General features: G+C 42.0%; 1 protein-coding gene across 3 annotated transcripts in view; it reads left to right on the top strand.

Annotated features, from left to right (window-relative positions):
* RNF213 (ring finger protein 213) overlaps nucleotides 1-12,796 on the top strand; it is a 55,727-nt gene that overhangs the window by 5,548 nt on the left and 37,383 nt on the right. For all 3 annotated transcript variants that reach the window (XM_067308362.1, XM_067308363.1, XM_067308365.1), the window contains exons 5-20: nucleotides 192-350; nucleotides 634-827; nucleotides 1,080-1,360; nucleotides 2,603-2,871; nucleotides 4,390-4,578; nucleotides 5,116-5,314; nucleotides 5,983-6,038; nucleotides 6,413-6,566; nucleotides 7,090-7,245; nucleotides 7,929-8,027; nucleotides 8,863-8,985; nucleotides 9,366-9,549; nucleotides 10,220-10,393; nucleotides 10,657-10,815; nucleotides 11,112-11,698; nucleotides 12,469-12,634. In XM_067308362.1, coding sequence (XP_067164463.1) covers nucleotides 192-350; nucleotides 634-827; nucleotides 1,080-1,360; nucleotides 2,603-2,871; nucleotides 4,390-4,578; nucleotides 5,116-5,314; nucleotides 5,983-6,038; nucleotides 6,413-6,566; nucleotides 7,090-7,245; nucleotides 7,929-8,027; nucleotides 8,863-8,985; nucleotides 9,366-9,549; nucleotides 10,220-10,393; nucleotides 10,657-10,815; nucleotides 11,112-11,698; nucleotides 12,469-12,634 — 3,149 coding nt within the window. The remainder of the gene's footprint in view (nucleotides 1-191; nucleotides 351-633; nucleotides 828-1,079; nucleotides 1,361-2,602; nucleotides 2,872-4,389; nucleotides 4,579-5,115; nucleotides 5,315-5,982; nucleotides 6,039-6,412; nucleotides 6,567-7,089; nucleotides 7,246-7,928; nucleotides 8,028-8,862; nucleotides 8,986-9,365; nucleotides 9,550-10,219; nucleotides 10,394-10,656; nucleotides 10,816-11,111; nucleotides 11,699-12,468; nucleotides 12,635-12,796) is intronic.

Raw genomic sequence — 12,796 nt, 5'->3', positions numbered from 1 at the left:
GAGCATTTCGTGCTTCCTTTAGGAACCCATCAGAGGGTTTTGCATGAGGCATGCTATGTAGCATTGGTTTTAGGGTGAAATGCTGACAGAGCTCATGGCTCTTGCTTCCAGTAAACTAGTGGCTCAGAAATGCAGTTTTTTTAAATAGCACAAATTGTTTTAAACTTTTTTTTTAATTCTTTCTGTTTCAGTTCTGTGAACCAAAGAGATGGTATTACAGTGTATTTCCATGCCATATTGTCTAAAGACTTCAAATTAAACCCTGAGACCCATAAAGTGTTCATCAGGGCTGGAGGCATTTCTGGCTATAAAGACTGGAAGGACAACATTTGTGAGCTGAACTGCACCAAGTAAGTACCCTCTTGAGTCACATGGGGGCGGAGGGGGTTGTTGGCTCTGGAGAACAGGATGCAGCATGGTACTTCGTTTAATACGTAAGACTAGCTATTTGTCCATATTGTGTATTGCTACAAAGTGTTTTCATAGTGCAGATAAGTATTCCAGAATAGTCATCATGAAAGAATAATCATTGTTCCTGTTAAAAATTGAGGTGATGCATGGAGAAGAAGTACTTAGATCAGCTGGCATCTAACTTATGTTTTGCCCTCCTTTGCTGTGTTTTGTGTTATCTAGGCATCTAGCAGGACATGGATACCTCATTGACGGCTGTGTAACTCTTGCAAAGGAAATTAAGGATAAATGTATTCCTTACAAATACTGGGTTAAGTGTGCTGAAGAAGAATATGAATTTATTTACAAGCCTCCATTAACGAGTAATTTTGTGAATCGCTGCTTAATTGTAAGAGGCAACTTGATCAACAATGGAGGTAAGCTTTTTCCACTTGATCTGCAAGTTGCAGATCAGTCTTGGGAGCAATTATGCACAATCAGAGGTCTTTTAGTGGGATGGATTCTAACTTCATATGGACTAGCCTTATTAGAATCCACTGACTGAGGTTGGAAACTTAATGGGTCAGTGTGGGTATTTCTGTGGGCAACTAGAAGAGCAGTGGCATGTGCAAATGGGTGTTTGTTTCTCAAATGATTTTCTTCTGTGTTCTGATCTCTGCTTATTACAGAATGGCATCAGTATGATGATATTGTGTGTGCAAGGCCTTCCCTAATAAAAACTGTCTGGAACAAAATTTACCATGATAAAGGCAAAGAGGTGGTGGAAGGGAAGATAATAGCAGCAAATATTATGCTAGAAAATATCTTCAGCCTTCTAGACACCTGGAGTCCTGTCAACCTGAGAAACTTCCTCTCCCAGTTAACACAATTTTATGTTGTTACGAGAGAGCCATGTGTACATGATGGCAGGAAAATGCTATGGACAGAGTTAAACTTTGGAAGAGAGAAGGTAATCTGTTTTCTTTTAACAGATCCTAGAAGACAGAAATTCAGTTACTAAACATAGAGCTTTAATTTTGCTGTTGACGTTGTTTATCTAATTTGGTATTCCAGTCAAAAGGATCGTGTGTGACACCACAAATGTGGATCCTTTCATGGTGATTGCCACTTCCTACCTTGAACTTCCAGTCAAGTCGTTTTAACTAGTTGCAGTTTTGGTCAGGAGCAGAGCTATGACATGGTGATTTTTGAGAGGGTTTTGCCTGGATATTAGTTTTCTATGCCTAGCCCTTTAGTTTTGCTGCCAGTCACTCTGTCACTGCCTTCTTGGCACTTGTCTTTGACTCCAAACCTGACATTTTTTGAGACAAGCTCCTCCTGGCCCAGTTCTTATGACTGGTGCAGACAGGGCTTCTGGAGCCCTGGATTTCTTACCTGGCATAATTATGAAATATGGCAGAAATATCACATCCTCTTTGGGGGCATCACACCACTGGCTGCTTATTTCTAGCTTTCTGCGGCCTCATTCCTCCTGGATACAAGGGAGAGGCCACAAGATGGCATACTGGCGTAACCGTATGTCTTGGCTACCCAAGCTCAGCAGAGAGCCTGAATGGTTCAAGCAACTGTGTGTTTTTAGAGGAGTGGTTTTGGTATCATGGGATCACCCAGCATCACAATACTATGAAACCCCTGGAACATAGTTTCAGAGTAGCTTTGGGGGCTGTGGGTAGGGCAGAAATCTCTCTCCTTTCACTGACTCCCATCCAGCTTGAGTCCACTGGGAAGCTAAAGCCTGTCTGCTTGCTGATCAAGGCTGCAGCATAAGATGATGTAAGTTGGCCATAAGATGATGTAAGTTGGCCATAAGATGTCCCCTCCTCTAGCATCTTAAGTGTAAGGCTGCTTAGCCAACAGTTTCCTTCCTGAGATCTACTCTGCTCCTTGACATTCCCCAGCTGTGCTGGGCGTGGGGAGGTGCAGCAGTAACTGAGCCGTGGGACCAGGCAGCATGGAGCAGGGCATGAAGATGCCACAGGTACTGGGGTACTACACCTGATGCTTTTAGTGTTGTTCAGTACTGTGTGCACTTAGATACTGTGGTGGTACCAGAGCCTGTGTGGTGCATGTGGCTTTTGAGTATCTAGCTGTAATGGACATGGAGGAAAAAAATGGCATTGAAAGAAGATGACTTATAGGGGAACTAATGCTTTGGTTTGTGGGTGTTTGTTTTTTCCCTTCTTTGTCTTAGGTAAATGATTTGCTGCTAAAATATATGAAGAAAATAGCTCTTCCCTTCCTTGATTCAGAAGGTGCAAGTGCATTACAGAAGGACATGGTAATAAAAAGTAAACTAGCTCTGGGGCTGATCATTCTAACAGTAGTTGAAGAGCTTGACCTGCCAACATCTAAAGACGATCTGGCTAGCCTGTGTAGCCTCTTGTGTTTTGAGAAGATGTCACAAAAAGCTGTACTGGATGAAATTCAGCATACCAAAAAGGCTTTTACAGAGGTTGCAAGGTATGTATATGTTACTTCTGGGATGTGTAATAAGAAGGTGGTATTGATTGCATGCATGGAATGGTTTGACCTGTGAAAACGCTTCTTAGCAGTGCCTATTTTTAGCCAGCTGGCCTAGAAGGAATAAATTGCAGCAGCAATCAAAATGTGCAGAGCAGTTAGGATCTTGCATTTGAGGAAAAATGGGTTGCTGGTTCTACTGCATTTCTTATGAACAGCTGAGCTGGGCCAAGAGGGTGTTGCCTGTGAGTGTCACTGTTTCCTTCAGAATCTGCTTTTCCTTCTAGATGCTGTTATTGACCTAGGAACTGGCTGTATGGATTCTGCCCTGCTACTTGTATTCCAGAGCACAGCCATCCATCCACTGATGCCAGTTGGCAGCTTCAGGGTCTTTATAATCCTGCTCATTATAGAGCAGACTCATCCAGTCACATCACCTAACTGGCAGTAACTAACTGGACTGGTTTTGTTGCAGTGTAGTAGATAGTAAGCATAGCACCTTGTCATCAAACAATATGGCATCCAGCTCTTGGTGTCAGAATATCATAGAAAAATTCAGGTTTGAAGGGTCCTCTGGAGTTCTCTGTTCCAGCTTCCTGCTCAAAGCAAGGCTAACATCCAGGCAAGGCTGCAGGGTCTTGTCCAGTTGATTTCAGAAAATATCCAAGGATGGAGCTTGCACAGCCTCTCAGGGGCTATCTTCCAATGCCACACCTTTCCTGATGTGTAAAATGTTTCCCTTATGTCCAAACAGAATCTCCCTTATTGCAACTTGTGACTACTGCCTCTTGAGTAGTAGCTGGAATTCAAGCTATGGCTTTTCTTTATGTATAAGATTCTATTTGTTATTGTCTTCTGCCAAGCAGTTTCTAGTTGCTTATCCTACCTGTTTGCTATTCATACTTAAAACTCCAGTGATCAGTAACATCATGTGTTTAGTCCTCATTTGTATTAATTAAAATGCCATATTCAGATACTTCTTGTCTGCACATCCTCTTACATGTATCACTGCACACCTTGTGTTGATTTTCCTTAGAGTAAAGACTGCCTGCTCACTAGACTGTTATCTATCTGCTTACCTGGCACTCCTGACCTAATTACTTCATTTACATGGCTGCAGCTCTTAAACTTCATTTTGGGGGTCTTTGTAATATTACTTCAGCCCAGCCAAAGAGATTAGTGAGTTGTCACTAGAATGACTGGATGCGTTTATAGCTCTGTACTTCTGTTTCACGAAATCTCTGACTGAGCTAGGGAGAGGTCATGTGGAAATTGTAGATAAAATTATTGGCACTTCTACTTGATGCTATTTTCGTAGGGTTTATGCAGCAAGATTCAAGTAGGATTACAGCTTTGAGTCTTAAACTTCAATCCTATATACTCTTCAAGGAAGGTAGGATTGAACTATTAATTATAAAAAGTTATTTGAAGATACATAATGAAATGTAGCCTTTTTTTGACAAAGATTTTCTTTCATCCTATATAAAGGGTTTTTTTTTGTTTGTTTGTTTTTTTAAGGTTGACACTTCACCTGACAAACTTGTGCCAGAAATGCATTGATGACCAAGTAGGCCAGTGGGTATGGATTCTCCCTCTTTTGCATTTCTTTACTGCTCCGTTGCACCATGAACGCTCTTGCATGGCAGAAGATACCTGGGCCGGGCTGGAAGGACTTCCATTTGCTGAAATGAGGAAGAAGCAACATACGTGAGTTTTCCAGAATGTCTGTGGGCTTTCCAGAATTACTAGTTTTAACCAGTGCCTTGGTGTTGTAGTTGGTGGTGATAACCTTACTTCATCTCTTAGCTTTTTTTTTTTTTTCCCTCTCCTCTTTGTCTTAAGAAATAAGAAATGTAGGATGTTGATTGTGGATGTCTGGGATATATGAACACAGCTTACATTGGCTCAAAGATTATGGTGTACAGCAAAGCTGCGCAGCATACTATCTTTCAGTCATAAACAAGCCTTAATTCTGCAAGCTGTGGAGCAGCTTGCAGGGTTGGTTAAGCTTGCTGTGAGTTAAAGCAGTTTGAGCAGAATCTGAGCAAGACTTGGAATTTGTTTTCATTGAATGCTTCAGCTCAGTAGTTTAACATTGATGCTATGATTACCAGGCTTTGGGGTCTTCTACCTGTCTTCGATGTAGATGAAAGAAGCATGCGAGTAAGAGTTCTCTGTGGGCTGAATGAGCTTTAGCCTCTTGTACTTTGAAAACATGAACACTTTGTTTTGTTTTCCATCCAGGGGGATCCTACTGCAGCTAATGAAGGAAAAGAAATACTTGATGGAATTTGACAGGACTCTGGTCAAGTCCTGGATCTGTGTGCTGCCCCTGGAGAATCTGGCTGAATTTATAACTGACTTATCCACTGATTTATTAGATTCTCTCCAAGGTGTTTCTTACAGATTAGAGAACATTCCCCTTTCACGCAGTAGTTCTGAGGTTCGTTTTCCAACAGCTTTACCCAAGTAAGGGATAAAGGCTGAGACTGGGCTTTTGTGCCCCCGCTGAGGGGGAGTGTAGTTGGTAACAGGTCAGAGCACAAAGAACTTAAAATCTAGCTAAAAGTAAAAATAGTTGCTCTGAAGTAGAAGATTCCCAAGAGGAGATGAGAGGGTGCATCTTCAACAAAAAATATTGTTGGCTTTGATAAGGGGAAGGGTCTGCTCATCTGGGTTTGCTCTTAGTCACTGGCAGTAAATATTTTAATCCTAAACTGCTCAGACTGCTGCCTGAAGCTCTTATTTGCACAGTGCTTGGGGATGTGGGCAAGGTGCTGTTGATTTAAGCTATTTTCCTGTGTGTTGGGAAAACACTTTTATCTGCATGAGAACAACAGGAACTGGGCATTGCAAGTAAAACAATAACAGTTTTTAAAACCCCAAACCATTAGAAGTTTGGCTGTTGGGTAGTCACTAATTGTCCAAAGATATGTTGACTGTGGCACCTGCTAAAGCATTTCTGCAGTCTTATAGCCTGTGTATAAAAATATTGGAGAAGGCGTGAGAGAATCCTGAATTTCCTCTTTCTTAGCATCCTTCTCTAGTCATGAGAAACCAGTCTGTAAAAATTAATTCCATGGTCTAATACTTTTATCTTTCACTTGTTAGGTAGTGGAAAGTCTTTTAAAGAAACTGCTGTGTATCTTGGAAGAAAAACAGGCCAGGTAACTGAAATGCACTTAACTGAAATGCACTTTTGTGAGAATCTTGTCCTCCTTCCTCTTTTTTTTTTTTTTTTTTTTTTTTTTAATACCATGCCTCTTTTGAGGGTTTGTAGCTTAAGTGTGTTGTGTTTCATCCAGAATATCAGGAGTCTCTACAAATAATATCTGGATAAAAGGATCCTGTATTTCTCTTCCTCTGTCAGTTAACAAGTTTTTTTCTAATCTCTCCAGGGGAGGGATGATTAGCTGCCATGCTGTATTGAGTTTGTTCTTTGAGGGTTGGTTTTGTTTTGTTTTTTGTTTGAGCAAGTAAGTGTCACTCATTCCAGAGCCAAGTGGCAAAAAGTTTCTCCCTTTTTATTCCTGTCCTTTAGAGCTCTGGAAGCTTGCAGTTGGCAGTCCTGCTTGATTCTCTGCCTCAAGCTGCATAAGGCTGTCTGCAAGTGCGCAAAGCAGGGGTCATGGTTCAAGATTCCTGCCACTTCTACCAAGATGATTTCAAAGACTGCCGGGCTTCAGCCCACAGCAGTGAGTACTGAGTAACCATTCAAGAGTTTATCTGAATGGGATGTCCAGAAGCATTACAGAAGTGGTACAGCAGGCTCCTTTTAGATCATATATGTTCTTCCTTTGGAAAATTTAATACTCTAATCAGAATTGTGATACTTCCAAAAAGTTGTGAAACCATTTAATGATTTTGAGTCTTCTTACTTAAAACAAGCTTGCATGCCTAGGCTGGTTGTCATGGGTTTTGTTTTATGTCTGTGTGTTTTTGTTTGTTTGTTTGTTTTAACCTTAAACATATATATTTTCTTTACTTCCTGGAATGAGGGTTCTTAAGCACAAGCTACTTGTAAGCCTTGGGCTTTTCCCAGCCTTTCTCTCTCCTCTATTCAAATAGTCTTGGGGCTCTGTTACTGGGCTGGTTTGTGCTTTGGAATCTCTGATGCATTTAGGCCTTCTGTTTCAGCAATACTTATTTTAAATCAGTTGCACGTTGCTCTCCTGCTTGTAACTGTTCTTATTTTTTCTTCTCTCTTCTGTGTCACAGGTTCTAAGAAGTGAAACCACACAGGAACTTCCAGTGGTAGAAATATTCCATGAAGCTCTGAAACACACTCGAATCTGGTTCAAAAATGCTTTAAGCCAGAACTTATTGAAAAAATGCAGTGAATCTGTGATGTTTTCTTTTTCCTGGGAACTTGAGGTTTGTCGTCTTTTAACAATCAGAATAAAAACGTATTTTACTATAGCTTAACAATATGGTCTGAGTACAGTGGCTCTTTCCTGAGGACTGTAGCTGATGTGGCTGGGTGGAGAATGAGATGGGGACAGATAATACAGAACACTAACTCAGAAGTTGGTCTGCTTTAAATGTTGCTAGGGAGAGAAGCGAAGGGCTGGAATTGGTTGGTACTTCTTGGCTCACCTTGTTCTCCTTTTGCTGGGCTGCCCCAAGAGGAGCTGCCTCTTGTTGGTGTTCAGCTGGAGCTGTTATCTTACTCGCCCTGTATGTCCTAGAGGCTCTCCAGAAGGCAAAGCAAAGAATTGCTCATTACAGCCTGCCTCGCTCTCATGCTCCCAGCTCTCCTTGGGGCCATTTCCAGCAACAAGGTGGAAGAAGTTCCTCCAATGTCTCCTTTAGCAATAGGGATATTTGGAAGTGTTTGGGCTTAAGCTGTCTGTTGTGGCTCTGGGAGTGTTCTTTAACTATATGTTGAACAGCGATTTTCTCCTGGATGGAGATATCTGGAGGGGCTGCAGACTATCTGCCTCAGTTACAACAGACGTGGGGCCTCTCCTCAGTGTAGGAATGTTCTTTTTATTTCCTTCATTTGTTTTTAAATTTCAGCGTTTAGTGTTTTGGGTTTGTTTGCTTCTTGCCCGCAGGCCTGGGATGAATTTGTGAAGATCAGCTTTCCAGATGAAGACTTCACTGAGTGGTGGAAGAAGACTTTACTTGCAGACTTGGACAGAAGAATTCATCAGGTATGGGTACCTGTGGGAGATCACTGCATGTTTGTGGGCCAAGTTCAGAGAGAACGGCCAGTCTTCTGCTGTGCTTGTAGAATAATTTCCAGAGCCTGAAGGGGCATGTTAAAACGTTGTGGCTTTGTTGTGAAATTGCCATTGCTGTTATAAACAAGGTTCTGGAGGCTCAAAAACTGAACATTAAAATGTACCGTGCTGTATTCCTGGTATCAGAAACTCCAGTAGAGCCCAGGCTGCTGGCCTGGCTGGAATGCTCTTTTGTTTCTAGCAGTGAGTGATATCTTGACGCTTTAAAGGAAATTGCATGTTCTGAGTAATTACCATCCCTTTAGTTTTAAGAAACTGTTGGTGTAAAATAAGCACCCAAGGATGTAAAGAAGGTGATTTGGCACATCTTTTTCCATTGATTGGGTAGAAGTTGAGTTGTCCAGGCTCCCAAATGTACACACTGTGTAGGTCTCTTCAAACTTGACCCTGTGTATTTCTTAATCCCCTCTCTACATAAGCTCCAAAATTCTTTAAGCCATTGGGTTTCATGGTGTAATTAGGAAACAAGTATTTCCTGGTAGAAGCCTGGCTTGGAGAGGTGCATATTTAGTAATCACACCCTTTAAAAGGAAACAATGTAAAAGATTTTCCTAATATTTATTTGAGCTTCATCTCACTTCCAATCCCTGATGTATGGTGCAGGACAGATGACTGACACTGCTAGAAAACTTAAATTTTCAGCTTAGTTCCTTTTATTGTCTTAATAGCAGCACTCCTTCATGCTTTTGGTACACTTTGGAAACTTTAAATTAATAAGAAGTCTCCCTTCTCTTTTGCCCTATAGGAGCTTCCAGTCAACCAAATCTTAGCTTCATGCTGTCAGCATAACAAATTTGAAAATCTGGACTGTTCCATTGGCTGGTGTTTCAAAAATTGTGCCATAGAGGCTGTAACGGCAGCCTGCCAGGTATTGTATTTTCCCTTAAGGTAGGAAGAGTCTTATTCCCTGTTGCACAGAAATCCTGTATAGAGGTGTGCATTGTGATGGAAGGAGAGTTGCACATTCAGTCTCCTCGTTTGAATTGCTTTGGGTGTTTTTTGTTTGTTAAACCAACAAATAAAATATTGTAATCAAGAATCCAAGATCCACTGATAAAGGGCCCATGAAAAATACTTTTGCCATCACAGCTTCTGGCATCAGTCATGTCAGATGGCTTCTTTGGAACATGCCTTAGCACGGGAGGTGTGACTTGCCTCGGGATCAGGCACTGATGTCAACAAAGACTGACCCAATATAATCCAAAACACTGATGCATTCCTCCCCTGTGTCTTGTATGCCTTGTGCAGACTCAGAGCAATCTCCTTGACTTGATATCTCCCTACAACATGGAGAAATTTGGCTGGCTTGTATCAACCATTATTACGAAGTCATGGCCAAGCAAAAAGAGTGGGCAGTCTGAGGATGATTTTGATGAGATTTTGCACCACTTGCTTACATGGCCTGACATAAAACATATCTTCAGCTTTCATGGTATGTCTGTCTGTCCATGTTTGTTAGTAATATTTGTTAAGTGTCTATGAAAAGCTGTTCTCTGTCTCTTCACTCCTAGTCCTCCTTTTGCAGAGCAGGAAATGAATATATAAAAATTTTCCTGCTCTTGCTCCATTCCCCATCTCAAGACTCAAAGTATTCAGACTGGTGTTGGAGAGAAAAGTCTAAAAGGGAGCCAGTGTTCCTCCTGTGCTAATCCACTGCAGCCACTTCAAGATTTGTACTGAACTGCTGAGTCTGTAGATCCAGTGAATTTGTAGATCCAGTGAATTTGTAGAACATAACTTGTTGCTTTGAGGAGAAATTCTAATATGTTATTGCTACATAAAAATGCAAAACTTTTTGTCATTTGAGTGGTTTGAAGTGGCTTGTGCTTTCTCCACAGAAGTTCCTCATCCTTATTGGGGTTTGGGTAGGGACCTTCCATGGGAAGGTGTCTGAGCTGCTCTCCTGAAATCCTGGAGCTGATTCTGTTCAGGAAAACATGAGGGGTTGGAGGATGGTGTAAAGAGTTCACAGGCTTTTGGGGTAGGAGTTCAAATGGGAAATTGAAAGACGTTTTTGTGTTTAATTTGAATAATTGTTGCTTCTGATTAGCTTTTGTGAAGCAGGAAAGATCTAGGCTTTATATGCTTTGTTTCTGGAACAGGAACGAACACAAAGCTCCTAGAACAACTTACAGATGAAGCAAAAAATGTAATGGCCATAGCAGACTCTGTGTTTATGAGTGTCGCTAATGATATCCAGGAAGGATGTATCCTTGTGAAACATTTGGAAGAGGTTCTTCGGCATGAGAAGCAATTCATCCTTATCTGGGAACTAAGTAAGAACACTGTTCAAAGGTGGCCATGTTGGCTTATGGCATCACTGTAGTGATTGATAGCCTACCTCCGTGATTAATACAGTAATGCTAAATAGGTGCTTCAGTAGTTAGAAGTACTGCCCTTGCAGCATGTATATGGAGCTCCCAGGTCTGTCTTGTCTGCATTTCACTGCATCATTTTGGCTATACGAACCCATACCTGAGTTGTGGGTGCAGGGGATGGGAAGTTTTTGCCTTGTGACCACAGACAGGTTTTCTTTCAGAGCACAAGCAGCTGTTGCATGAGGACAGAGAACCACTACAGAATGAGTTGAAAGAAGTGCTGCAGAGGAGGCGAGAAGAAGTAACACTTATCAGGAGAGAAAAAAAAGCGATAGGAACCTTTCTGGGCATGTGTAGGAAGGTGCAGGCATCCGTGAAAGGTAGTGTTTTGGGGGGTAATTTCTAAGTGACAACTCCAGAAAATTTTCTTTGACAACTATTAGACTTTGCAAACAGATTTTATTCTAAACTAGAGCAAGAATGGAGTGGGGTGGGGGAGCTAAACCTACAGCATTTGAGGGAACAAGTGAGTGCTCAAGCATCAAACAATATTTCTAAGTGTCCGCATGCTTAATAGCATTGTGTGACTCAGTGCCTACTCAGGGAATGAGATAAAGCAAGCTGGACACAGACTAGATGTCTGATCTTTGATTTGACCTTTGTCTGTGTTTTAAAGTGGTTGCAGTTGAATTGGAGCTTCAACACTTGGAAGATCTTTCCTCGAAAAGACTAAATGCAGTTGTGAATGTGGGAGAGAGACCTCTACGGACCTACTACAGCCTGAGTCAAAAGCTAAAAGAATTTGCACAGAAAATACACTCTTTTAAAGACAGCCTGATCTTCCAGCAGTTCTGGGAGGAAGCAGCCCAGGATACAAGAGAGAAGTATGAGTATGAAATTTCAGAAGAGCAGGAGGTTCCTGCATTGGGCCTTGAGAATGTATTTGACAGTCTAATCTCCCCTTGTTTTGAGAGCTATGAAAAGTTATATGATGACCTCAAATCTGGAAGTCTTACTCTTTCTGCAGTTGATAAGGTTTTCCAGGAATTTACAAACCATTCTGAAGATATCAAAACTGAGCTAAATACCATATGTAAACTCAGACCTGGAGACAAGAGAGACTGGGTAGATCATCGACTTCAGCAGATCCAGCAATACCATGAACTGCATTTAACTTTTGATGCTGCAAAGATCATTGCCAATGTCAAAGAGAGTTTAAACCTCTCTGGTGACTTCAGTATCCTGGAAAATTTGCTGGACATAGTAAGTATCCACTTCTTGAGCTCTGTACTGTCAAGGTGTTTGCTGGAAAGCTTGGGTGGATCTGAACCTCCCAGAAAGTCAACCCCAGCCTATCAAGAGCTATTCTCTGCCTCAGAATACTTTTTTGAGGTAGAAGTTTAAGTGTTCGAACTACATGCTCAAGTGTGTAATCTTCCTTAAAAGAGATGTGTGCCTCTGGATGAGGGAGGAACAAAGGGGCAGTGTCTCACTCAAGGTCATGCCCAGTGACAGAACTTGAGTCACAGAACCCAGGGACGTGGAGTCCCTGCATCATCAAGTTGGGATGTCCTCAGCCTTCTAGTCCAGTACACTTGTCACCTGTGTAAGCTACCAAGTGCTTTCAATATAGTTAAGACACAGTTTAAAGACAAAACGCCCCCCCCCCCCTTTCCCCAAAGTCACAAGCTATAGTGTGTAGCAAGAGTGGAAGAAGATTGGCCTAGGCAGCATGTGAGAGATCCAAGGCTCTGTTTTAGGAGGGTATGTGTTACGGGAAGTGACTGCATAGCCCTGGGCCCAGTGTACTTACCTCAGCAAGTCAATTGCTGGTGTCTGTTTTCTGTAGTTCTTTTTGACACAGTGCAGTTAAGTCCTGCCTATCTGGCCACTTTGTTCCTTAGCTAGTCTGTAGGTATGGTTTTTTTGTTTGGCTTGTGGTTTTGCAGAGGGGCTCCCTTTCCCCTCTGGAGAATGGACCGTATTTCCCATTTCCAGATTGTAAATGTTCGTTTGCATTACTTGCTTTGTAGACAGAAAAGCTTGAATGTTACAAGACACAAAAGCTGGACTCCATCAGCACTGAGCTTATGCATGCCAAGAAATTGCTGCAGGGGATCACTGTGAACCGTCGCAGGTGTCTGATGGAGCTGGCCCAGCAGAAGGAGTTTGTCTGCTGGGTCAGAGAAGCACTGAAAGGTGTGTGCTGCTCACCTGGGAATTGGGCAGATGGTACCAGAAGGGATGCCAGTTCAGGGAGAGAGGAGGAATGCCATGTCCCTGACCCATCTGCTTTCTGCCTTCTCAACTTCTGGTATTAATAGAGTTAATAGCATCTCTTATGGGTGTTGGTGTGGAACC

Source organism: Apteryx mantelli, chromosome 19 (genome assembly GCF_036417845.1).
Source record: "Apteryx mantelli isolate bAptMan1 chromosome 19, bAptMan1.hap1, whole genome shotgun sequence".
Classification (NCBI taxonomy): Eukaryota; Metazoa; Chordata; class Aves; order Apterygiformes; family Apterygidae; genus Apteryx; species Apteryx mantelli.
Note: the sequence above shows the minus strand (reverse complement) of the source record. Positions and strands in the feature narration are given on the sequence as shown.